Genomic DNA, 25,901 nt, shown 5'->3' with positions numbered 1-25,901 from the left:
GTCAACTGTAGTTACATAAAATTATAATTCTATTACTTAACTTTAGAAAATACAAATTTCAGTTTTGTACTAGAAAATCGACACTACAATGAAGCTTTCTTGCAGAGTTCATTTAACCCCCAGCAAAAGCATTTTAGCGTTCATTATCATCGCTCGTTGCACTGGATCATTAGCATGGCTCAGGGAGTTTCAACTGAACAAAACAAGTTAAAACAAACAACAATAAAACACCTCCCAGATTTTTCCCAACTTACTGTATGAATATGGGTAGTGGCATTTGAAATTTCAGGGATTTTCAGATGAAGACTCTGCAAAACATATGTAGTCTGCATCTAACAATAAGAAAAATTAAATGACATTGTTACTTGATATGTCATACTCTGAACTGAAACACTACCATCAACGTCAGTGACTCACACAGGTTGCATTCAATGTGCTAAACAGCTGTTCAAAACAAGATATTCCAAGACACCTTGCCACATCTCTTCAGACCCAAAACTAAAGTTTTGTGAAAGTATAAGCTATTAGACTCAGGCAGGTAGGGACCATTTTGATAACCTTGCCTGATACCCTGCAAAACGCAGGCCACAGAACCTATCCATTTCTATAATAGATCTATAACCTCTGGCTGAGTTCCTTTGTGGTCTCCAACTCATTATTTAAAGATTTCTAGTTACAGAGAATCCATAATTTACACTATAGGTCAAAACTTCTAAATCCAGCATTCTCTCATTTGGTAACATGTCATCCAGCAGGACCATGGATCTTGCAGGACCAGAGAGTCCCAGGGCTGGGAGGAGAAGTGGCCAGCCAGACCAGCGGCAGGAGTCCAGGACAGGACATCCACAGCTGGTCTGGAGGCAAGAGGGGTGGCGGGCAGCAGCAGCCAGGGAGTTTGGGCTGGTAAGCTGGCAGCCCAGGCTCATGGCAGCTCATTACAGGGGCTCGGCATGAAATCTGTGGCCTGGCATGCAGGGGCAGGGAGGCTGAACTTGTACTTCAACCTGCACATGACTGGCGACCCATGCTATAGCATAAGGCAAAGCCCCAAGGCTCTCTTCCCATTTGACCCAGTAGATGACTCCTTTTGGACCTCAAATAGATCCTGAGCTAGCACAAATTTCAGTCTTGTACTGAAAAAGTGATACTACAGCCAAACTTCCCAACAAACCACATTTTAACCCAACAAAAGCAATTAGTATCCATATCATCACTTGTTACACTGGACCATCAGCTTGGCTCAGACACGCACCTGGGAAAGAATTCCTGTAGCAGCCCAGAGCGCTCCCCATCTAGTATCCAATCACCAGCTCTTGGGAATATGTGCTACTAGCAGCTACAAATTCCTACAGTGGTATGTAACAAATCTTATATCATTCCCTCCATAAGGGTATCAAATTTAGTCTTGAATCCAGCTTATGTTTTCTGCCCCCCCCACTGCTCTGCTTGGAAGTCTGATTCCAGAAATTCACTTATCTGATCGTTAGAAACCTCAACCTTAAACTTGTTGATTGCCAGTGATATCCACTTTCATGTCAACACTAGTGTATAATTTAAATAACTCCTCTCCCTTCCTGGTATTTATCCCACTGACGTGTTTACAGAGAGCAATCACATTTCCCCTTTGTTTTGTCAAGCTAAACAAGCTCTTTGAGTCTGCTCTCATAAGGTTAGTTCTCCATTCTTCTGACCATCCTAGCAGCCCTTCTCTGCATGGTGCACTTATTCCAGTTTGAACACATCATTCTCAGCCATGGGAAACCAGAATTGCACACAGTATTCCAGATGCTGTAAAATACTACCACTTCCCCATTTCTACTGGAAATACCTCCTGACACATTCTAGAATTGCATTAGCATTTTTCCCCCATGGTTGCATCACACAGGCAGCTCATAGTCATCCTGTGATCAACCAAGCCAGCTAGATCTCTTTCTCTGTCACTTCCAACAGAATATAGCAAACATTCTTGTTACGTCTCATTTCAATTTCAAGATCATCCAGACCTTTGTGTAATAGAAATTGAGTGAAATTTAACAGTGCAACATGCAAGGGCATGCATTTAGTGGCTATTAGGAACAAAACCATTCAAAAAATTAGTATTTACCACATTTCTTTAAATGGTTTTAAAGCTCTAAACAGCCCTCGAAAGTGTTTGCAACCTAAGCTCTGTAGCATCCTGGCAATGCAAAAGAAACGAAGGCTGCATCTACACTAGCAAGTTCTTTCAGACAATCCATCCCTTTTTTGAAAGAACATTCAGAGCATCTACACAGAAAATACGCTCTATCAATCCACAGCTGAAAGAATGCAGCTCTTCTTCCAGAACCCCTCTTCCTCTCTCAGATCAGGAAAAGCGCATTCTTTTGAAAGCATGTTTAAAAAGCAAACAAACGTGTGTGACTCTGCAGGCCCTTTTTTCAAAATAGCAGGCCTCATGGCACTGGATTTTTCCATCTTGACCTATTCTTTTGAAAAAAGCAGGGGCTGTCTGGATACTAGCTATTGAAATAGCAGATCAAGCTTTTAATAAGCTTTTCTGTGTGTGGACCTGCTCTTTCAAAAGGAGGTTTTCTTGGAAGAGATCTTCCCGAAGAACTTTTTTTAAAAAATCTCTGTAGTGTAAACATAGCCAAAGTGAAAAGTGACTTGACAAACCTGTTCTCACCGACAAAGTAAATTGGAAAAGGAAAGTTTAATGCTGAAAAGAACATTAGCTCTTTACTTTAATTATGAGATGAAAATACCTGTTTGGAAAGCATTAATATCCATTTAGACCATTTATTCATCCCTCAATTTCAGAGGGAATTTTACATTTGTGAAGGACATCACATAGCAATTTATATTTAGATACTTGAACATGTGGGCGAACTACCTCCCTTCTCTCCAGGACCATTTTGTTTTAAGAGCCAATGAGCCAGCAAACATTGTCATTACTACGCACTGGCTTGTTACATAATTTTAGTTACACTGTGCAAACAAACATACACCTCTGAAAACTAGTATGGGGTAAACCCTAACTCTAATTTGTGTGTATTACATAAAAGTCATAAGTTCATAATAAAATGAGGCCTCTCAGAATTTTAGGCACGGACATTGCTGAACTATTCTATTTAACAAAAAGCTTAGGGAACATTTTCCCCATTTTTTTTTTTAAACATGTTCCTTCCAAGTTGACAGTTTTAGGGCACTTTGCAGAGAGAAATGAAGTTTTACAATCTAGAAGCAAAGAGGTGATCTAATGATAGCACCTATTGTGCTTTCAGTTCCAGTGTTGAGAATGTAAAGTTATGATCTCTATGTTTCCTTGGAATCACTCACCTGGAAATACACTGTCCAGTAAGGTATCAGAGCCAAAAAGACAGGGATAATTTTGACAAGGGCTTTCACATCTTCCACTTTATCTTCTCTAAATGGCCCTCCATGGGACATCTTTGCCATTTCGAACAGGCTTTGCTTACGAGGCTGCTGGAGTCCTGCCTGAGTTTCACTTTTGAAAATGAAGAATAAAATTAGTTAAAAAAACTCAACGACAACTCTGTGCTGCCTTTTCATGTTAAAAATGCCTTGTGTATTTCAGAATTAGGAACTACTTCCAGATACAGAAGAAAAAACATGTTAGTCAAAGTGGATCAGAAGTGGGTAAATGGAACAAATTAAACTAAATATTCATTATAAAAGTTTACTATAACTATTATAATCTTCCTTCATCCATTGCGCATAACTATTAAAAATTGCAACATTTGAAAGTGGGAACTGATGGGGAGAATCCCCTGGGATGCTACCATGAAGGGAAAAGGAGTCCAGGAAAACTGGCAGGATTTTAAGGAAGCCCTATTGAAGGCGCAGAAAGAAACTGTCCCGATGCGCAGCAAGAGAAGTGAATATGGTAGGAGACCAGAGTGGCTTAATGGGGAAATCCTCGGAAAACTTAGGCACAAAAAGGGAGCTTACAAAAAGTGGAAACCGGGACAGATGTCTAGGGAGGGGTATAAACGTATAGCTCAAGAATGAAGGGCAGTTATCAGGAAGGCGAAAGCGCAACTGGAATTGCAACTCGCAAGGAATGTGAAAGATAAACAAGAAAAGTTTCTACAGGCATGTTACCAAGAAGAGGTGATCAGAGAGGGTGGGGGGCCCCTACTGGATGAGGGAGGTAACCCAGATGATGTAGGGAAAGCTGAAGTACTTAATGCTTTCTTTGCTTCTGTCTTCACAGACAAAGACAGCTCCCGGACTAATGCAATAAGTGATGCATCGTGGGATGAAGGTGGACAGCCTTTGGTGAGGAAAGAACAGGTTAGGAGCTATCTAAAAAAGCTAAATGTACATAAATCCATGGGCCTGGACCTAATTCATCCTAGGGTTCTGAGAGAGTTGGCGTATGTTGTTGACGAGCCCTTGGCCATTTTCTTTGAAAAATCGTGGAGGTCGGGAGAGATCCCGGATAATTGGAAAAAGGTAGTGCTCATCTTTAAAAAAAGGGAAGAAGGACGATCCAGGGAACTATAGGCCGGTCAGTCTTACATCAGTCCCTGGAAAAGTCATGGAGGGGCTCCCTAGGGAAGTCATTTTGAGGCACTTGGAGGAGGGGAGAGTGATCAGGAATAGTCAGCATGGATGCATGAAGGGCAAGTCATGCCTGACCAATCTGATTAGTTTCTACAATGAGACAACTGGCTCTGTGCATAGGGGAAAATCAATGGATGTGATTTATCTTGACTTTAGCAAAGCTTTTGATACGGTCTCCCACAATATTCTTGTCAGCAAGTTAAAGGAATGTGGATTGGATAAATGGACGGCAAGATGGATAGAAAGCTGGCTAGAAGGTCAGGCCCAGAGGGTAGTGATCAACGGCTCGATGTCAGGATGGTGGTCAGTTTCTAGTGGAGTGCCCCAAGGTTCGGTTCTGGGTCCTGTTCTGTTCAACATATTTATCAATGACCTGGATGAGGGATTGGATTGCACCCTCAGCAAGTTTGCGGATGACACTAAGCTAGGGGGAGAGGTAGATACGCTGGAGGGTAGGGATAGGGTCCAGAGTGACTTAGACAAATTGGAAGACTGGGCTGCAAGAAACCTGATGAGGTTCAATAAGGACAAGTGCAGAGTCCTGCACTTGGGCCAGAAGAATCCCAAGCATTGTTACAGGCTGGGGTCCGAGTGGGTTGGTGGTAGTTTTGCAGAAAAGGACCTGGGATTTGTAGTGGACGAGAAGGTGGACATGAGTCAACAGTGTGCCGTTGTAGCCAAGAAAGCTAATGGCATATTAGGTTGCATCAAGAGGAGCGTTGCCAGTAGATCCAGAGAAGTCATTATTCCTCTTTATTCGGCTTTGGTGAGGCCACATCTGGAATACTGCATCCAGTTCTGGCCCCCAATTTATAGGAAGGAGGTGGATACACTGGAGAGGGTCCAGCGGAGGGCGACCATAATAATTAGATGGCTGGAACATATGACCTATGAAGAAAGGTTGAAGGAATTAGGACTGTTTACTCTGCAGAAGAGAAGACTGAGTGGGGACTTGATAACAGCCTTCAACTTACTGAAGGGAGGCTGGAGAGAGGCTGGTCACAGAGGTCACATATGGCAGAACACGGAACAATGGTCTCAAGTTGCGGTTGGAAAGGTTCAGGTTGAACATTAGGAAAAACTTTTTCACTAGAAGGGTGGTGAAGCATTGGAATGGTCTACTCAGGGAAGTAGTGGAGTCTCCATCCCTGGAGGTGTTTAAGTCTCGCCTCAACAAAGCCCTGGCGGGGCTGACTTGATGGGTTTGGTCCTGCTTAGAGCAGTGGGCTGGACTTGATAGCTTTTTTAGGTCTTTTCCAGCTCTATTGTTCTATGATTCTATGAACTTGGTTTATTTACAACATCAGAAAGTAAGTTAATCTGACTTACACACTTGACTAAGGGTGTGTCTACACCGGCACAAATCTTCGAAATAGCCATGCTAAAGGCCATTTCGAAGATTACTAATGAGGCGCTGAACTGAATGTTCAGCACCTCATTAGCATTAGGACGCTTCCAGCCACAGTGCTTTGAGAGCGTTGCTTTCGAAAGCGCGCAGCTCAGCACAGCTACACGGGGGTCCTTTTCGAAAGGACCCCGCACCTTTTGAAATCCCCTTATCCCGCTCACTGATCGGAATAAGGGGATTTCGAAAGGTGTAGGTCCTTTCAAAAAGGACCCCCATGTAGCTGCGCCAAGCTGCGCGCTTTTGAAAGCGGCACAGCCGGAAGCGTCCTAATGCTAATGAGGTGCTGAATATTCAATGTGGTGCCTCATTAGTAATCATTGAAATATGGCTATTTCGAAGATTTATGCCCGTGTAGACACAGCCTAAGTGAAAACCTAACATTCTGTAGTGTATGAGGCACCTGAAACCCTTTATCAACTAACAGCAGATAGCTGAAGCCACTATTTCATGAGGACCTCTTATTGTAGGAAAGACAGCAGCTCTATGAAACCATCAGAAAATTGTTATACAGCTCAGTTGCCTCATCAAGTCCGTTAGGATAAGAAGGCAAATAAAAACTGTTTTAAATCAAGATGTGCCCATGCAAAGTGCAAAGAAGAAAAAAAAAAATGTAGTTTAGAGCTCTGTTTAAAAAAAAATGGGATTTAGCAAAAACTTAGCAGAGTCTGAGGTGTGGGTAGATTCATGGGGTATATCTATGCTACAATGTCATAGCTACAATGCTGCAACTGTATACTACAAAGCAGAAGCTTCCTGTATCTAAAAAAGTCCCGCCCCCCCAAACTAACAGAGGTAAATCCACCTCACAGACAGGCATGAGCTTGTGGCCTTCTACTGACCTTACCATATCGCCAACAAAGACTAGGTCAGTCTAACTAGGGTGATGAAGATCACCAACCTTTTTCATGACATAGCTAGGTCAACCCAAAGGACAGGTCTACCTATAAAAATTAGGTTAACCCTAGCTATATTCTTCATGGGGTGAAAAATTCATATCCCAAGTGACAGTTAAGCCAACCCAGCCTCTAGGCAGATGTAAGAATTCTCTCGTCAGCCTGCCAACCATTTTTTGTTAAGGTGGATTAACTACAGTGAAGGGACAACCCCTCTTGATGCTGTAGTGAGTGTTTACACTAAAGCACTATGGTGGTGTCACTGCAGCTTTTCTACAGAAGATAAAGCCTAAACTATAGTATAAACCATTCCAGAAAGGAAAGGAACCACACACAAAATGTTGTGGTGGAAGAACAGCAAATCTGAATTTTGCTGTACACATGGACTAGTTGCAAAAAGTACATACTGCTTATAAGGACACGTGCCCAAGCACTCAAAAGATCTAAAGTTAAAGTCTAAAATGATCTAGACTAGACTAGAATATAAAGCAGACAGTCCTAAAATCATTAAGCAAAGTCGCTGGAGACCGTAGCTTAAATTTCAAGTGAGTTAAGCCTGTATTGAAGTGTTCTTTACAAACCTATTAGTTCGATGATCCCTGGACCTCTTTCGTGAGCAGCAAGAGTATGCCAGAATCTTAAACATGTCTGTGAAGGCACTGCCATCAGGTGGCTTTGTGATGAAGAAACTTTGACCACACAAAAATACCATGAATGAAATTCCAATGCAAACTGTTGGGATAATATATCCAATAACAAAGCTGACATTTTGTTGAATGTATGCAATGCCTCCCAGGGAGACAATAGCTCCCAAATTAATGCTCCAATAAAACCAATTAAAAAATCTTCTTGTGGCTTCTGGACCTCGGTCTTTGACCTGGAACAAATTGAAAAATAAACAAGTAATTAGCTTTTTGATAGGACTGTGGCCTGCTTATTAGAATTCAGTTAAACTATAAAACATACTCAAAGTTAGGTTTAATACTAAAATGACTAGAGTGTGACAGCCTCAATATGGTATTTAATTAAGTCACACAATACTGTGTTCTCCAAAACATCACTGGCCCTCCAACAAAGTTACTACATTCATAGGACAGCCACTACTGTTGCAGAAGTAACACCCTGGGTTATGGTACATTTCAAAACATGACTTCCTAAAATAAAAAGTTTGTCTGACAACTCTGCATCCCTGTAGGATTCAAAATAATGTTTACACACTGATCAGGCAGTTGTAAGTTACTGGAAAATTTGATCATGTATTTGAAAAATAACACACATTTACTAACTTCTCTGGTCTCAAATATTGCAAAGGTCAGCTGCAAAGATTTCAACTGTGTTTCCAAAAAAAGTGGTCTGTAGTTATAGGGAAAAAGAGGCTTAACTGTAAGTTGCTCAACACTGAAAGAATAAGGCGCAAATTTTACATTTAAATAGTATTCCTATTGCTACTATATTCTAACTCCACATACAGAAGATAACCTCTGCCCCCCCCCCTTTTTTTTTTTTTTTTTTTAGTAAAACGAGTTTAGGTTTCCAGAGATTTATCTTTACCACCAATATATATATTCCTGCCAAACTGAGCACAATATATATATTCCTCTTGTAAGAAGTAAAAGTTGAACATAAGTCATTCTTCTGCCGGCAGCTTTAACTCAATATCTCAACAGTCATGTGACAAACATCATAAGTTTATGCTATTTTTCTCTGGTGCAATTCCTCCAAGTGCTCTGTATTCTATACTAAATACTATAAAGAATCACTGCTTCCAGTTAAGGCTTAAGAGCTTTGTGTAACTCAGGAAAGGATGCAGTTTACAGTAACTTAAAATTTGAAAACACAAATCTTCACTTAATGAGTTAGCTATTCTTCAACAGACTCTATACCACCACATAACTTTGGAGTTTCAACACTCAAGTCAGCACCCTTTGCCTCAAAACTAACTCATTGCCAGTAACCAATCAGCATCATGTACCAACTTAGTGTAATTAAATGTCTTATGACTGAGGTTCAAAAGTTTCCCTTCTCATTTAACTGGAAGTACATGTTATGATATGATCTCCATCTGAAACCCCACCTATGGCTGGGAAACCCCAATTTTTTCTGAAGGAAAGAAGTTATCTTGCTGGTACAGCACTATATATCCAAAGCAGTGGAAAAAGTATCTTTTAAAATCTTGATTATACTATTTGATTGAACTGCTGTGAGAGTAGGTGCAAACATTAGTCAAAGAAGCTGTGTGGACCCTGCAAGCTCCTTGCATTTTCTGTTTTTTCTTCAAATGATAACTCTCTCAAAGAGAAGGTGTCTCCATACAAGACAGGGGATGGAAGTGGCAGAGGATGCATGCAATCAAAGGTTTACTTACCATAGAAACTGGAGAAAGGTTACACAGACAAGGAAGCTTTACAGGTATGACCACGATTCCCACTCAATCAAGCATCAAGTTTATGATGAAAAGGGAGACCCATACTCTATTTCTATGGCTCTCTCTATTTGCAGCAATAAAGGAAGCTGTAGTGCTAATATAACTGAGGTAGATTTAGTGCTAGAAAACCCAACTTACACAAAGCTGCAGTCAAAGCTTCCAGCTTTTCTACCTTCAATGGACAATTAGGAGTCCCAATTTTGCTTGTTTAGACAAGGACTTGACACAAGAGAGAAAGAAGGGTAGGTCATGAGCCACCAGATACATTAGGTCAGAGAGGGCAGGAATACCTTGCCACTGCCAAGGTATTATGCTTCGTAACAGACCCAAGAATGAGTAAGACTCAATTTTACCATTGAGGTTCCTGGGTCTTATTCCCATCAAACACATGCATACCACTCTCCTTGAGGGACCTTTAGTTCTTACAATAATGAGAGCGACAGACAGACAATATGCAAATAGAAAAAAAAAACCCTAAGAAGTATGAAGCACCTGTTTCTGCTATATATAACTACCAGCACTGTTAAGCATCTGAGCACATATTCTATAGGCTAATAGATATAGAGCTTAAAACCAGCAATTTCAGGCTTCAGGACAGATGCCACCAGTTGACGACTTTACTGGCACTAGTTCCACTTTCAGTGTTGTTTCATATCAACTTTTCTTTTTAAAATCAAAATGGCATATATGCCAGTTAAATGGTAATGAACGGTACACCACTCGTATTCAAAAATAACCTCCCATCTTGCGTCAAAGTAGGCAAGTTTCTGGCAGAGAATTTCCTTTTCCCTTTGCAATCTCAACTCTCTCACTCCATATTGTCAGTTCTTCTACCCCTACTACATGCCACTCCACACAACAAGCTAAATCTGTCACATTGTCAAATGAGAAAAGGGGAAACAAACTCAGTCTGAAAATGGAAAAAGAAAGTGTGCGTACTGGAAAAAAGCCAGATTCATTAATAGAAATGGATCTCTCTCCATGATCACAGAATATTAGGGTTGGTAGGAGGTCATCTAGTCCAATCCCCTGCTCAAAGCAGCACCAACTCCAACTAAATTACTCCAGCCACAGCTTTGACAAGACTTGCCTTGAAAACCTCTATAGATGGAGATTCCACAACCTCCATAGACTTCTCATTCCAGTTCTTCACCACCCACCTAGGAAAATAGTTTTTTTCCTAATAACCAACCGAGATCTTACCCACGGAAACTTGAGACCATTGCTTCTTGTTGCATCACGTGCCACCACTGAGGGCAGCCTGGCTCCATCCTCTTTGGAACCCACCTTCAGGTAGTTGAAGGCTGCTGTGCAATCTCCTCCCCACTCCAGCCCCCCGGGCCTTCTCTTCAGAAAACTAAATAAGCCCAGTTCCCTCGCCACAGCTTCCTGATCATTTTTATTACCCTCTGCTGGTCTCTCTCCAACTGTCCACATCATTTCTTTTAGGGGGCGGAGGGAGAGGCATGAAAACTGAATGCAATACTCCTGATGTGGCCTCACCTGTGCTGGAGAGAGACTAATCACTCCTCTCGATCCGTTGGCAATGCTCCTACTAATGTAGCTCAATATACCACTAGCTTTATTGGCAACAAAGGCACTCTGTTGACTCATATTCAGCTTCTTGTCGAATGGAATCCCCAGGTTCTTTTCTGCACACCTGCTGCCTAGCCAGTCAGTCCCCATGCTGTAACAGCGCACGATGAAGGAGGTTTACCATTTCCTTAGACAAAGCAGGTTCATCTGCCAAAACCATATTAAACCTACTTGTTGAATAAAGCAGTTACAGCAAACGGACAGAAAAGAATTCATCAGCTACAGAAAATACAGCACAGTTAAGTATTCAATACAATTTCAAAAATATAGCACTGGTTCCTTAACAGATTAGATATACAATACGGCTGTGTCTACACTTGCATTCCTTTTTCGAAAGAGGCATGCAAATGAGGGAAATCGAACATGAAAATGAGGTGCAGATTTACATATCTGGTGCCTCCTTTGCATATGCTTCAGGAGAGCTTCTTCTGAAAGAAGAAAAAGCAGTGTAGACACAGCTCTTTCAAAAGTGCACCCCATGTTCAAAAGAACCCTTCTTCCCATAAAAAACGGGAATGAATATACTAAAATAATTTTATTTAGTTATTTTAGGCAAATCTAACCTTTCTTCTGCCATCACTATAGATACTAAATTTTACCGAGATCTGGTACTAGAGAGTTGCAAAAGGATCTTTATTAAGTACCAAGTATTTGGCACAACTCTGAAGGAAGCTTACATTTTTCACAGTCCTATTATTTTCATTCACCAAAGCAGAAAAATGAGTTAGCTCACTCTGCTCAATTTCATCTGTGCAATGCCATAACAGCACCAATGTTTTAATTAAATTCTGTAACACCTGCAGCAGGACAGTGCTAGCATATGAGTTGCACAGGTATAGAGGGCCTCTTACCTATACTTACAAGAATGCTTCATGGGTACACAGGAAGTAGAAATGGGGATTATTAAAAGGTTTCACACATAGATAGCCTTTGGGGCATGGGGGGAGCAGATGATGTGGTATAACTTGACTTCAGTAAGGCTTTTGATAATGTCTCACCTGACCTTCACAGACAAACTAGGGAAAAGTAGCCTAGAGATGCAGCTACTGTAAGGTGAGCGAATAAGTGGGTAGAAAGTTAAAACGTAATCAACAGCTCACAATCAGGCTGTAGGAGTATATTGAGATATACTGAGTGAGAGTCAAGTATTAAGTGAGGGATCAGTGTAAGAGAGACGCACTCATGGGAACAGGGTAGGAAGCCAATACTTTGCCTAACCACAATGACGACAAAATTTTAGGCAGACAGAATGCAGAGACTTTACATCAACCATCATCAGACCTTTAATTTCAACATTAGATGAAGACAACTGTTAAGTTTTGTATATCACACAGTATCTACAGTAGAACAGCTGCCCTCAATATGATTGGATATTAGCTTAGCAGTGAGTTAGAAGGAAGATGGCCACTTGCTGAATCACTGACAACAGCTCTTGTAGCAGTGTTTTCTTTAAAAATCCATCACTAAGGTACAAGCCCTGCCCTTGACATCTTGAAGTCACATGAGGTAACAGATCAAAGTAGCTTGCACAACTGCAAAACCCTATGAAACAGCTGGAAGAGTAGGATCAGCACTTCTCATGCACACTAGTGCTCTTTCCAGCACCCAGTTGTTTGCTTTGTTAAATCAAACAACATGCCAGTTCTCTGTGGTTAGGAGAATCTTTTGAACTAATGACAGGAAAAATCCCTCAACTTGTGCCTTCAACAGATAGACTCAACTAAACCAGTGAGTTCAACCCAAAATGTCATTTACCTTAATGGGTTATTGAAACTGCATGTTTCTTAATTGGCGCTTCACATACATCAGAAGGAGGGGATAGTTCAGTGGTTTGAGCATTGGCTTTGTAAACAGAGGGTTGTGAGTTCACCCCTTGCAGAGGCCATTTACAGGCCTGGGGCAAAGAGATTTAAAAATCCCTCAGGGAGGGTGCTTGGTCCTGCTCTGAGGACTGGTCTCAATGACCTCTGGAGGTCCCTTCCAACTCTATGAGATATGCCTATCTCCACAGATGTACAAAAAAAAACATACATTCAGATTGTTATGCAGGAGTTGAATTCCATGCAAACAGATTTTTTATTTGGCACTAATTAGCCTAAAAACATAATGAAATCTGATCCCAGCACCAGCCACTAATGATTTCCTGTACTATGGGTCCCCAACATTTCTAAATTCCAATGTTTTCTCAGTCCTTCTGTTTACTCTTTGCTGAGTAATGACATGCAACTCTGAGTCCTCCTGTTGTCAGTTACAAGCACAAACAGAAAATGTTTGTTTTCAAAATATTAACAGTCAATGTTCATCTACTGAGTAAAGAGCTCTGCAGAAGATATTTGGCACAAAGGCATTTTGTGGCATTGAGAGGTGCTGCAGGTGGCAAAAGAAGTCTCAGCACAGAAAGAGTGGCGACTGTCCATATGCTTAACAAATTCATGCCTACAAGATTTTTCAGGCTGTTCTTACAAAGTCTTCCCTCTCGTTACTGCAGAAACAGTTTATAGTTTGAGAATACACTGATGAGAACTCAGAAAACAAGTGTATCCAATATCAGTTTAGCGCCGTAATTTCAAATCTTAACAGTGAAATTTGGTCAGTGTGTGAAATTTTGTCCCATCCCAGGATTACATGTGTATTTTTCTTGCCTATGTCAATTTTTTTAACCCACTGCCAAGTTCAGAGTGTCAGGGATTTGAACTCCATGCCTTAAATTATTCAGTTCGGCTGCACCTGCACTTGCCCCTGCCCCCTTTCTAGAAGGAACCCCATCTACACAGCAGCTTTGGCTTCTGGAAGGGGATCTTCTAGAAGCGAGGTCTCACATGAATATGCAAAAGAGGCACAAAATATTTTAATCTGCACCTCATTTGCATCTTCTGCTCCACTCATTACCAGGCCCCTTCCAGAAAGAGGAGGGTGGGCAAGTCTAGACACATTTACACCAGGAATATATGTTTAAAGGTTTAATACCACTGCTAGCACAACTTTATCAAGTGTTACTAAACATTTAGATTTTTGCTTGGCCATTGTCATCAGACAGATTTTCTGAGTACAGATGACACCTGATTGCCAGTTTAAGCAAACTTTTTCCATGGAAGTCTGATTGATGTAGATAGATTGTATCTTCCAAAATGATACCAATGTTACTTATTCTGATGGAACTGAATTAGCTTCATTTAGCAACAGTGAAAAAGCATTGAAAAAACAAGGTTTCCCAAATGCAGAAAGAGGCTAAATCAGCAAAACAGGAAGTTAACTTCAATGTACTCAGACATAAAAGGGGAACTGGAAAATGCTAGGTTCAATCACATGTTTATAAACACTATTCTGAGACTCATCACTCAGACTGAAGTCAGTATACTGCATCACGCCAGCCATTTAGAAAAATAAGCCTTGCAAAGAATTAAGAGTTTACAGAGGAAACATATTTAATAATGAGCTTTTCACTCTGGCAGAGAAAGGTATAAGACAATCCAATGGCTGGAAGTTGAATCTAAACCAGGGATTCCCAACCTATGGGTTGGGACCCAAACATGGGTCATGATTAGATTTGTTAAGGGTCACCAGCTGAGCAGTTCTGAGCTGCATGTGGCTCTGCCACCTCTCACTCCTCCAGCTCCCAGTCCCTGCACTGCTGTTACAAAATGAAACTTAATTACATTGGTTTAATGGCCAGCAGGTGGCGGAAGGGAATAGGAAGCTGGTGGGAGTCATGCAGAGCCGCTGCCGCCCAGTGAAGCAGCAATGGGGAGCAGCAGTGGCAGCATACAGAACTTGTGTGGGGTAGGTGGGGAAAGCAGCGGGGTTGAAGCCTAGGGATGGGAGAGAGGGAGTGGGTCTGAGAGGGGGCCAGGACTCCATGCTGTAGCTGGCTCCCTGATGGAGGGCTGCAGGGTTCCCTGCAACCCCACTGGCCAGGGATCCCGCGGCTGGTGTTGCTGGCCAGGGCTCCATGCCCCAGCTGCAGGACTGCTAGGGTGCCAGGCTTTTGGAGATTTTATGCAGCACAGGCAGCCCTGGCTGGGGATCCTGCAGGTGGGACTGCCTGTCCTGCATGTTTTCCAAAAATCTGGCTATCCTATGTGAGAGGGATTTAAAACTGGAGGTGAGTGGGGCTGAGAAGAATTAAAGCTTGGCAGGTGGGAGGTGGTATGTTTTTCCCAGGGGAGAACCTCCTCCCCAACACCCTGGTTTTGAATTGCCTTGGGTCACAAAGTCTTCCTGAATTGTCAAAATGGGTCTCTGTCTCAAGAACATTTGGAATACATGACCTAAACAAATTCAGGTTGGGAATGAGGCATAAACAGTGAGAGCCATTAACCACTGGGACAATTTACCAAGGGTCATGGTGGATTCTCTATCACATACAATTTTAAAATCAAGATTGGATGTTTTTCTAAAAGATATGCTCTGTCAATTGTTTTAGGGAAATTTATCACGGGTGAGCTACAGGAGGTCAGATCATGATGGTCTCATATGACCTTAGAATATATGAACAAGCAAAACTCTAGAACAGCTAAAGTTACAGTTGTGGGTGCTGAACTGGCAAAAACTGTTCAGTACTGAGCAGCCACTTGTGAAATGTGTATATAATAAAAAACACTCAGTTATCAGAGAGGTAGCCATATTAGTCTGTAGCTTCGAGAACAGCAAGAAGTCTTGTGGCACCTTAAAAACTAACATATTTTGGAGCATAAGCTTTCATGGGCAAAGACCCGCTTCATCAGATGAATGAGCGCGGGGGTGGTTTCAGAGGGGTGTTTAAAGAGTGGGATCCCGGTAAAAAGGAGGGCCAGAGCTCACAAGGTCTATTCAGCAAGATGGAAATGGCCCAGTATCAACAGTACTTATCAAAGGCGGGAAAAACAAGTCACATCAGACAGGAGATGACATTGACAAAGGCTTGCATCCCCCTGTCTGATGTGACTTGTTTTTCCCGCCTTTGATAAGTACTGTTGATACTGGGCCATTTCCACCTTGCTGAATAGACCTTGGCCATGTCTACACTAGCCCCAAACTTCAAAATGGCCATGCAAATGGCCATTTCGAAGTTTACAAATGAAGCACTGAAATACATATTCAGCGCTTCATTAGCATGCGGGTGGCTGCGGCACTTCGAAATTGACGCGCCTCACTGCTGCGCGGCTCATCCTGACAGGGCTCCTTTTCGAAAGGACCCCGCCTACTTCAAAGTCCCCTTATTCCAATAATAAGGAATTAATCAATGTCGAAGTGCCACGGCCACCCGCATGCTAATGAAGCGCTGAATATGCATTTCAGCGCTTCATTTGTAAACTTCGAAATGGCCATTTGCATGGCCATTTCGAAGTTTGGGGCTAGTGTAGACACTGCCCTTGTGAGCTCTGGCCCTCCCTTTCACTGGGATCCCACTCTTTAAACACCCCGCTGAAACCACCCCGCTACTCATGCATCTGATGAAGCAGGTCTTTGCCCATGAAAGCTTATGCTCCAGAACATCTGTTAGTTTGTAAGGTGCCACAAGACTCGGAGAGTTGTCCCCCTTCCTCCTAACTTTGGACAATGCATTTGTGTCCTTAGCAAAATATGATACCAAACAACTTTACCCTATTTTGAAGGCCTGCCATTATTTCCAACACCAAAAACTGAGCTATCCTCCAGTGGTCATAGTTATACCATTTTTGAGGCCTATAATAAAATGCATTAGCAAATAACATTTGGAAATCAACTTATGAGAAATAAAGCACGTGTCTGAATATTTCATCAAGTTGCTATTTTCTCTCCTTAAAAACATTAAACTTGTCAGTAGACCTTTCAAACAAAGCCTTTATACGCACAGCAGCCTCCACACTTGATTCTAGTATCATAAATCAAAGACATTTTATTCCAAACAATACACATCTGTCTACCCTGCATTTTGTGACATTCCCAGATAAGGAGACCCACCTAAAGAGTTTGAGACTACAGAAGAAGTTAAATTGCATGTCATAATATATTTAACAAATGATAAGCTAGAAAAACAGAATGGAAAAAATCCACACCTTTACTGGAAAGTTTCTGATTTTTAAGCAGAAGAGAAAAATTTCCTTTGCTTTAGCCTACTAATAAGTCACTGTGAAATTCATGCAACACTAAAGCTGTCTTTAATGGAACACGTGGGAAAAGCACCCCTGCTTTTAAAAGGCAACTACACTTTCCATTATAGCTCTTCTTTTTATTCTGTATGTTGTTGTTATTCTGTTTTTTATTATTTGTTACATTTATTTAAAAAGTGTTTTGGGGACAGTTTGAAAAAAGGCCTTATAAGATAAAATTTCTTGAACCTACTTAACGGGCTCACAAGTGTTATACTAGCTTTGAGATAACCCATGCACCAGGGATGTACAATTTTGGTCTGTTACAATGTTTACATAACTCCTTTCATTTCTAAAGGTTTTAAAGTTCTGCCCAAGTTATATGTCAAGGAAAGGCAGAACCAAGCAACACACAAACTGCAGAGCATTCCAGCTGGGAGATGAGACATTTTACCACACTGTGATAAATCCCACTTCTTATGAAACATTAGAACACCCACACTGACTGGAACTTAGGGTTGCTCCTTTGCTGAACAACTAGGAGTCATGAAATCAGTTCTATTCCCTGCCTAATTAAACAGTTCTAGTGGCATGGCAAGTCACTTTCTATTTACACCTGATAGTCACAATTCATAAAGTGGGAATAGCATTTCTACTCTTTGTAAAGTAAACTTATATCCATAGAACTGGAGCGTGCAACAGAAGTGCTCTGCATTAACATTTCTCCAGCAGGATAAGGTTATAGAAACAATAAGTGATGTTATACAAAGTTAGACTACACTGCACTAACTGTCAAATACTTCATGTAGTCATTTTGTGCTGCAGTGATGAGCTGATGAAAGATCCCTTACCTAACAGGATCTGAAGAGACTGACTATTGACAGGACATATCTCTGCATGAAAGACACTACTGCTAATAAATGTCATGTGTTTATAGCTACTTCTTCACCTGCTTGGCTCTAGTTTGAAAAAATGTTAAACAAACAACCACCATGTAAATTACACAGAGTCAATCCTGTGGGAACCCACATAATCCATCTGAAACATCTATGCAATCAATGCTATTCCCCCATGTCAGTGACTTTTGGACCTTGAGGGGGATAATGTTACAAAGGACAGATTCCACAGGACTAGGCTCCGTACCCAAATATATGCAAGAGTAAAGCTGCTTGGAGATATGGAAAAACTGATCGGGAAGGTGGAGAAAGTTACTGCACTGGCAAAGTTAACCAAACACAGCCACAAAGACCATACATTAGATTAATGTGGTCTCAATAACTCAAAAAGCTAAGTTCTAAGGGATATGGTAGGCAGCAGAGTGGACTAGGGAATCAAATGACCCCTCTTTAGAATTTCCAAGCCTTGACTCTGTGGGCAGGTGGTCCTTTTCCTGGAACCTGGCAGACCCCAGAGCCAGTGTTTCCTGTAAGCTGTGCACTTGTGCAGCTGCTCAGGCAGGATCCAGATGCCACCCAGCTGATTAGCACTGTGCCCGCAGCTAGGTTTATTGGTGGTATCCCTTCGCACAGAAAATTAACACACACGGATGGAAAAGATGAGAGAGACCACTGCCCAGCCCCCCCAAGATCCAGTCACCTCCCACCCCCCGCTCTCCAAGGCCACTCCTCACCTGGTCGGCCCCAAAGGGAGTGATGTTGGCTTTGACGGTGCCCACGCTCACGCCCACCAGGACCAAGCCGGCGAAGACGGCGGCAGAGCAGTAGCGGGTGGCTCCCTCCTGGGAGCACGGGCCGAGGGTGGCGTTGGCAGCCGGGGAGGAGCAGTTCTCGACGGAGGACAGCGGGATCTCCCCGCAGAGCGCCTGCCGGGTGCCCGGGGCAGCGATGGCCGGGAAGGCCAGCATCCCCAGCAGGTAGAGCGCCATGCTGAGCAGGATGGTGCCGAACTTGCCCAGCAGGGCATCGGCCAGCCAGCCGCCGAAGGGAGACACCAGGTAGGTGATGCCCATGAAGAGCAGCAGGGCCTGGCTGGCCTGCGCGCCCTCCCAGCTGTACGGGGGCCCGTTGAGGAAGAGCACCAGGTTGGAGGTGATGCCGTAGAAGGCCACCCGCTCCAGCAGCTCGGCCAGCAGCACGGCGGCGCAGGCCAGGCGCCGGCCCTGGAAGGAGCTGGGCCCGCCGGGCAGAGCGCGGGCCCGCCACCTGCCGCTGCCCCCCAGCAGCGGGCTCCGCTCGCCGGGCTCGGCCCCACGGGCCCCCTCCATGGGGCGGCTTGTGAGATGCGCCGAAGCCCCTCAGTCAACGCTCGCCGGCCACGGGACTTCGTCTGGGCCCCAGTCCTCGGCGTGAGCCCCGCCCGCCACAAGCGCGGATTGGCTGCTTCGGCTGTCACACGGCGATGGCGCTTCCGGGTTCCGAGCGCAGGTGGATAGCAGGGACTGCCCCCAGCTTGGCCCCACCCCCAGGGCGGTGACGCTCGTGGGGCGTGGCTGAGCGGCTGGTTCTGTGCTGCGTTCCTGCAGGGAGGGGTGGCTTGTAGCATCTGCACCGTGCGAAGGTGGCGTCACATGAACCGGGGAGGCTTAAGGACGGGTGGGGAGTCTGGGACAACACAATCACAAGGGGCTCTCCCACATGTATTAAATTATTGATGTCATTTTTTATGCTTTAAAATCTAATCATGCTTATTATTACCCCTGATTGGAGTGACCATATCTCCACCCTGTCAAATGTAGGATGTGGAGAATGACCACCATCCTGGACAAATTGGGACGGATGGTCACCTTATCTGGGGTGCTGGTGTAACGCTGACAGACGTGGCTTGCTGGCCCTAGGGGTAGAACCTGTGAACAGAGGGTCTAAAGCCCTGAACTCTACCACATGCACTAAAGGCCAGCTGGCTCTCAGCAGAGGCTGTAGAGCAGAGACTTTACTCACCCCAGATGAGGTCTGAGTGCCTCTGGGTACTACATGCTTCCCTGGGCTGAGGAAGGGCATCCCAAGCTTCTGAGACCTTCCAGCAGTTCTTCCCATCCAAAGCACCAGCTGTAACACCAACAGACCCTATGCTTGCAGGTTCTATCCCTCCTGCCAGCAACCCAGGTCTGTCAGCATTACACTGGGAACAGGGCTTCTGCCCTGCCAGCAACACTCCTGGCTTCCCTGAGCTGTGGGTGGCAGCCAGCGCTGCTGCACAATGCAGTTCCTGGCTGCCTCAGCTGAGGGAAGCCAGGTGGCTCTGGCTCCACCCCAGCCGCAGCCATGGTTCACCCCCCACCTCCCTGCTCAACCCTGCCCCCCACCTGTGCCTGTGGCTCTGGCTCCAGTGGCCCCACTCCAACTCCCCACTCCCCTCAGCTTCTGCTCCAACCTCCACAGCCCAGCTCAACCCCCACGTGGCTCTGGCTCCAATGGCCCTGCTCAAACCCACGTGGCTCCAGCCCCAATCCTGTCTCCCGCTCCAACCCCTGCCATCTAGCCCCCAGATCCAATCCCACTGAAGCCCTAGTTTACACTCCGCAGCCCGGGCTGAGCTCCAGCCCCCACTGGGGGAAGTCAGGCAGCAGCTGAGCCACTGCACAGTCTGGCTCCCAGCTCCCCCAGATGGAGGAAGCCAGTGAACCCTGTGAAATGTGGGGCAAGTAGCCCCTTTTGCAAAATAAATCAGGATGCCAGAATGGCACCCGAAATATGGGGCTGTCCTGCTGAAAACAGGACACATGGTCACCTTAACTATGATGCATAAAATTACACTTAAACTGATTTTAAAATAAAAATGACAGAACGCATCTCTTTTCTTGCTTTAAAGCAAACTGTTTAAACAAAATGGAGTTATGGCACCTTGGGGCCCTCACGCCTAGAGGCTCAGGGGCAAGTGCCCTTATGTTACTCTGCCACTGCACATAAGAATTGCATTCCACGTGTCCTGACCCCTGAGCTAGTCATGATGCTCTTTCAAGGGCCATAAACTGTCTTAGGGTTGTGTTTTTGCCCTCTAATTGTGCAATCTAGTTTTATGGTATTTATACAGTCCAAGAGGTATGCACACCACTTTACAGAAAGCTGAAATGATAGACTCAGAACCTTATGTGGTAGTTTGACACTCAGCACAGTAAGTGATGACAAACAAGAAAGGGACAAGGGGAATGAAGTGGAAAGTACAACAGGGAAACATCATGATTGTATACACACTTTATGTCAAGTTGTGTTCCTCTTTGGAAAGAAGTTTTGGCCATGAGCAATGACACATCCTGCTGCCTCTCACTCATTGTCCTTTCCATTAAACCCCACAAATTTCCTTTCAGGTTTTTATACTGCATCCATTCTTGTGGTATGCACAGATTTAGAGCCTAATTCTCATTGTAAAGTATGTTCCTCTTACCTTGAGTAACCTCACTCAGAATGCTTTTTTATTTTCATTTCTCTAAATGGTCACAGCCTGAAACAGTCACTGCCTGCATAGTGTGCAATAGATGGATCAGTTAACCTTCTCCTCTTTGGATTTCAACACCGAATTAAACTTAAATTTGCTTGTACAATAACAAGATATTACTGTGAATGTGTGATTTTCTCTCGCTGCAGTTCATAGAAAAATAAAAGTAAGGAAATAGAAATGACAGAAAAAAGTCATCTTCAACAAATGAATTTTCAATCTAAAATGTCCCATTGTTTATTTATGTAACATCTTTGCATCACCTTGGTAATATAGAATGATCATTTGAAAAACCTTCACAATTATTAAAATTTATATGTAGTATATGATGGTGTTGTGAAAGACAAGTGGTTAGGAAGCATAGTTTAGACTTGCCTTTTATTTTCTTCTTCCCATTATATTTGAGTTTTACTATATGTTACCAGTTCACCTTAAGAAATTGAGGCCTTGAATAGGTAATAAAGTTAACCATGCATGCCAGCGTTAGCTGAAGCAGGGTCTTAAAGTTCCCATTTTGCCAAACTTATTTATGCTGATTAGCATTTGATAGTAATGGGACTCATTTTTAAGTGCAACTTAGTATTAATAAGGACATTTAATACTTCACTGAAACTAGCCACAGAGGTAAACACTGTGCTCAGAAATGTATGTTATAGGATCAAGCCCTAAGATAAAATGTTTGCTGTGAATAAAATGAAAAAGGTGTTACCCTCTTCCTGTTCCCTGTAAAAAGGCAGACTGACTGACAATATACCGACACATCCAGGCATTAAGATTTTATAATTGTCAGTAAAGGGCAGTCTGTAACTAAATGGTGATAATTAAACAGCTGGTGCCAGTAAAAAATGCACTTATCTTTAAAGAAGACTCTTTGTAAATAACTTATTGACCCCATGGAAGTGACTCATTAAATATATTTGCTCAGCAAGTTTAAACCCAATGATACAGTGCAGCGAAGCTCAGCCAGCTGTGGATGAAGGACGTATGTTCATAAATTATTGACGTAAATATCAAAGGGACAGGTGTGTTAGTTTGAATTCAGAAAATCTTTGTCGGATGCTAGAGGATTTTTGCCCATGCAAGCTTATGCCCAAATAAATTTGTTATTCTCTAAAATGCAGCAGGATTCCTCGTTGTTTTTGTTGTATGGTCACCAATAATTTAGCAGCAAGAGATCAACATTTTCGATTCATAATACTTACCTAATTCTGTGTACCATGTCCCTACATTAAACTAGTGTGGTTATATTGCCTAAAGTTTCCAATGGCATTGCAGAGAGACTATTGAGAAGATAACATTACTTTGCATTAGCACACATTTTAATAGATACAGATGTCAAATTTTAGTCCCTGCACAATTTATCTTAATACAGATTGAACCCCTTCAGTCCGGCACCGTTGGAACTTGATTGGTACCAAATGAGAGAATTTGCTGGATGAGGGGAGGTCAATATTGTCTGGCAGCATTATCAATACTTCTACTGTTTACTGGGTTCTTAGAAGACATATGGGTAAATTACAACCACGTAATACCACAGAACACTGAGAACCAGGACTGGTGACTGTAAACAAACTTTATGGGACCACAGGAAAGTTGGCCACACCCATGATAAGTGGTTGTCCAGATAACTAAAATTTACCACATTATTGATGTTGCCGGATGAGAGAGTGCCGGACAGCAGAGGTTTGCCTTATAGCAGCATGTTGATATTTTATGTTGGCCCATCCACCAACTGTTAAAAATACCTTACAACACTGGAATACTCAATAATAGAGACGTACATTATAAAAACATTATTTGTCTGTTCACTATTGAGAACCGAGTAGTTTTGACAGTCCCATTGAAATTCAAAAACATCTGTATATACTGAATTTACTGTTAATTAAGTATAATGGCTTCCTTCACCAAAGACATTTTTCATGTTTCTCCACACAAGAACATTTACCTACAGTACCTTTAAACTCCTGCATGACTATAGGCCCATGATGAATATACTACCTAATGAGCTCTTATATGATTTGATTGTTGCATAAGAATAACGCTTTTTCCATGGAAGAGCAACATTTTATGAAGCAGGTTGGTATGAGCTTTTCAAAGCAACTGAACTTAAGCAACACAAGATAAACAGATGAAAAATTGTTGTTATCCCCATTCTTGCTTACTTACTTGTGAATCAGAAACAAGAGGGCAGGGGACTGGATTTGATGACCTCCCAAGGTCCCTTCCAGCTCTATGAGATGTGTATCTCCATATGTGTGTGACTCCCCGAAGGGATAAGAAAACTCTTTGCCAGAATGCCAAATATGCATTTATAAGAACAACAAGAAGTCCTGGGGCATCTTATAGACTAACAGATATTTTGGAGCATAAGCTTTCATGGGCAAAGACCTGCTTCATCTGATGGAGCGGGTCTTTGCCCATGAAAGCTTATGCTCCAAAATATGTTAGTCTATGTGGTGCCCCAGGACTTCTTGTTGTTTTTGAAGATACAGATTAACTCGGCTCCCTCTCTGATACATATGCATTTATGTTGATATAGGTATTTTAAAAACACAACAATAATTAATGATGCCACGCATTTAGATGGTTAGCACTTTAAGGGAGGGTCTGTGCAGTACCATGCACTTTGTAAGCACAATAATAATAAATAAACAAATACATAAATAATAGGATGAATTGGCGCTACTGAATTTGTTCCTGTGTCCTTTTCTCTCTCTAATTTCTCTCCTCTGCCATTTTAAAATTTCTTCCTCACCAGGGTGACCATCCACCCTGTATTAGGCAGGACTATCATGTATTTGGGATGCCAAAAAGGCATCCCCATTTATTTTTTAAAAGGGAATAACTGTCCCATATTTGGGCCCTCCCCCTGGCCTGACCTTTTCCACCAGCAGCTGCGCAGGCACAGCTGCTGGTGAGTGTCACTTCCCCAAGCCTCGGGGAAGCGAGGGAAGCTTGGGCAGCTGCCAAATCCCTGCTGTTTCCCCGGGGCTTGGGGAGCACCGGCAGCTGCTGCCTCCTTCCTGGCTCCACCGGGGGTTGGTGGAGCCACCCCTCCCGTACACATCTCCCTGTCCCATATTTGGGGTAGGGAAATACAGTGGCTTTATTCCTCACTCACACTCATCTTTATCTGACCATTTTCTTGAGTCTCTTAGTTTGAAGCCAGCATTCCTCTTTCAAAAATATTTCCTCATCCCCAGCACTTTCTTTTAAAAATGTTTCTGTCAGTGGGAACAGGCTCAGATTAACCAGTGCCCTTGCACAGGCCTTTATCTTGGGGGAAGCCCCAACCACCTGTAGGGAATGTGACAGAAGGAATGCGGTGCTGCTGAAGGCTGGGAGGAATGAGTCTCCCAGAGGTCATCTGCATAAGAATGCAAAAGGTGTGCATGTGTGATACCTTTTCAGGCAAAGCCTAATGGGTAGCAAGTAAGCCATGAGATTTGGTCTATTGTAAACATGCAGTTGTAAAATCACAATTTAAGCTGACACAAAGCGGGAGTTGTGAGATCTCACCAATGCTCTGGGTTGTTGGGGGGGACAGGGCAGTCGCCTTAGCTGTGTAAGACATTCATTACACAGGGCTCCCTGGTTTAAAGCATTGTGAGGGGAAGGGAAGGGGTACTGGTTAAGCCAGCTTGCTGAGTGCCTTGGCTGTGCCTATGCCTTGACTAACCCTCCCCACCTGTTGAAAGATAGAGCTGGATACTAGAGTGTTTGTGAAACCTCACAGTAGAGATACCAAGAGCGGAAATCACAGAGTGGCAGCTGAGGCCACACAGAGCTAAAATCACTGGGTTCTGCCTTAGGGTAGTCCCAAGCAGTGGGGTTAGGACCGGTGGACAACAGCAGGACCAGCGGGTGGCTGATAGGAGCGGTGGCGGGAGGCCGGTAGGAGCGGCAGCGGACGATGGCGACTGGCAGACGGCTGGTGACAGCAAGGGGAGGCTACAGACAAGTGGACAGCTAGTATTGCCCTGGTGATGTATCTGTGGGCTTTGAGTTTGGGACTGCACCGCAGAGGGTACACCCTGTAACTGTGTGTGTGTGGAAAAGGGCCAAGAGCCCCAGCAAGAGACTGGGTTCTACTGGATATGGGGATGGTATCTGGGTAAAAGGGGTTTTGTCTCTTCTGTGCTGAGATATACTGCATCTGTCGCTGTAACCTTGGGGTAGGTTACGGTCATTAAACAAGCCATTTCTATCTCAGACTCTGTGCTTGTGAGGTGGGGGAGAACCGCCTTACAGGCACCCAGCACGGGGGTGAAATTGTCCCAGGCCACTGGGTGGGGGCTCGAGCCGGTTGGTTGTATCCTTGATAGGAAAACCCCACAAGAGTTGAACCCGGCCCTTCTGGCAGGCATCTGGCGTTAACAGAAGGGTTACAGACCGAAAGAAACAAATTGTGTGGTGCTGCAACCCTGTGCACCAGAGTGCAATGTCAGTCCCTCAAATTTGACCTCACCTTCCCTTCATCATGATGGAGGAGGTGCTGAGCCAAACCTGAGTGTTATGACAACCTGGTGCTCAGCCCCGCTGTTCTGCTATATCATGAAACCATCAGA

The 25,901-nt window shown here is 43.5% G+C and overlaps 1 protein-coding gene across 1 annotated transcript in view; it reads right to left on the bottom strand.

Moving 5' to 3' along the window:
• The window catches only part of SLC15A4 (solute carrier family 15 member 4), a 66,949-nt gene extending 47,595 nt beyond the window's left edge, over nt 1–19,354 (bottom strand). The window contains exons 1-4 of the mRNA XM_075012920.1: nt 18,572–19,354; nt 7,452–7,747; nt 3,319–3,487; nt 255–332 (exon numbers count right to left, since the gene is read on the bottom strand). Of these exons, the coding sequence (XP_074869021.1) occupies nt 255–332; nt 3,319–3,487; nt 7,452–7,747; nt 18,572–19,165 (1,137 nt within the window). The 5' untranslated portion in view covers nt 19,166–19,354. The remainder of the gene's footprint in view (nt 1–254; nt 333–3,318; nt 3,488–7,451; nt 7,748–18,571) is intronic.
• Between the last annotated feature and the right edge of the window lie 6,547 nt (nt 19,355–25,901).

This window comes from Carettochelys insculpta, chromosome 18 (assembly GCF_033958435.1).
Source record: "Carettochelys insculpta isolate YL-2023 chromosome 18, ASM3395843v1, whole genome shotgun sequence".
Lineage (NCBI taxonomy): Eukaryota > Metazoa > Chordata > Testudines > Carettochelyidae > Carettochelys > Carettochelys insculpta.
Note: the sequence above shows the minus strand (reverse complement) of the source record. Positions and strands in the feature narration are given on the sequence as shown.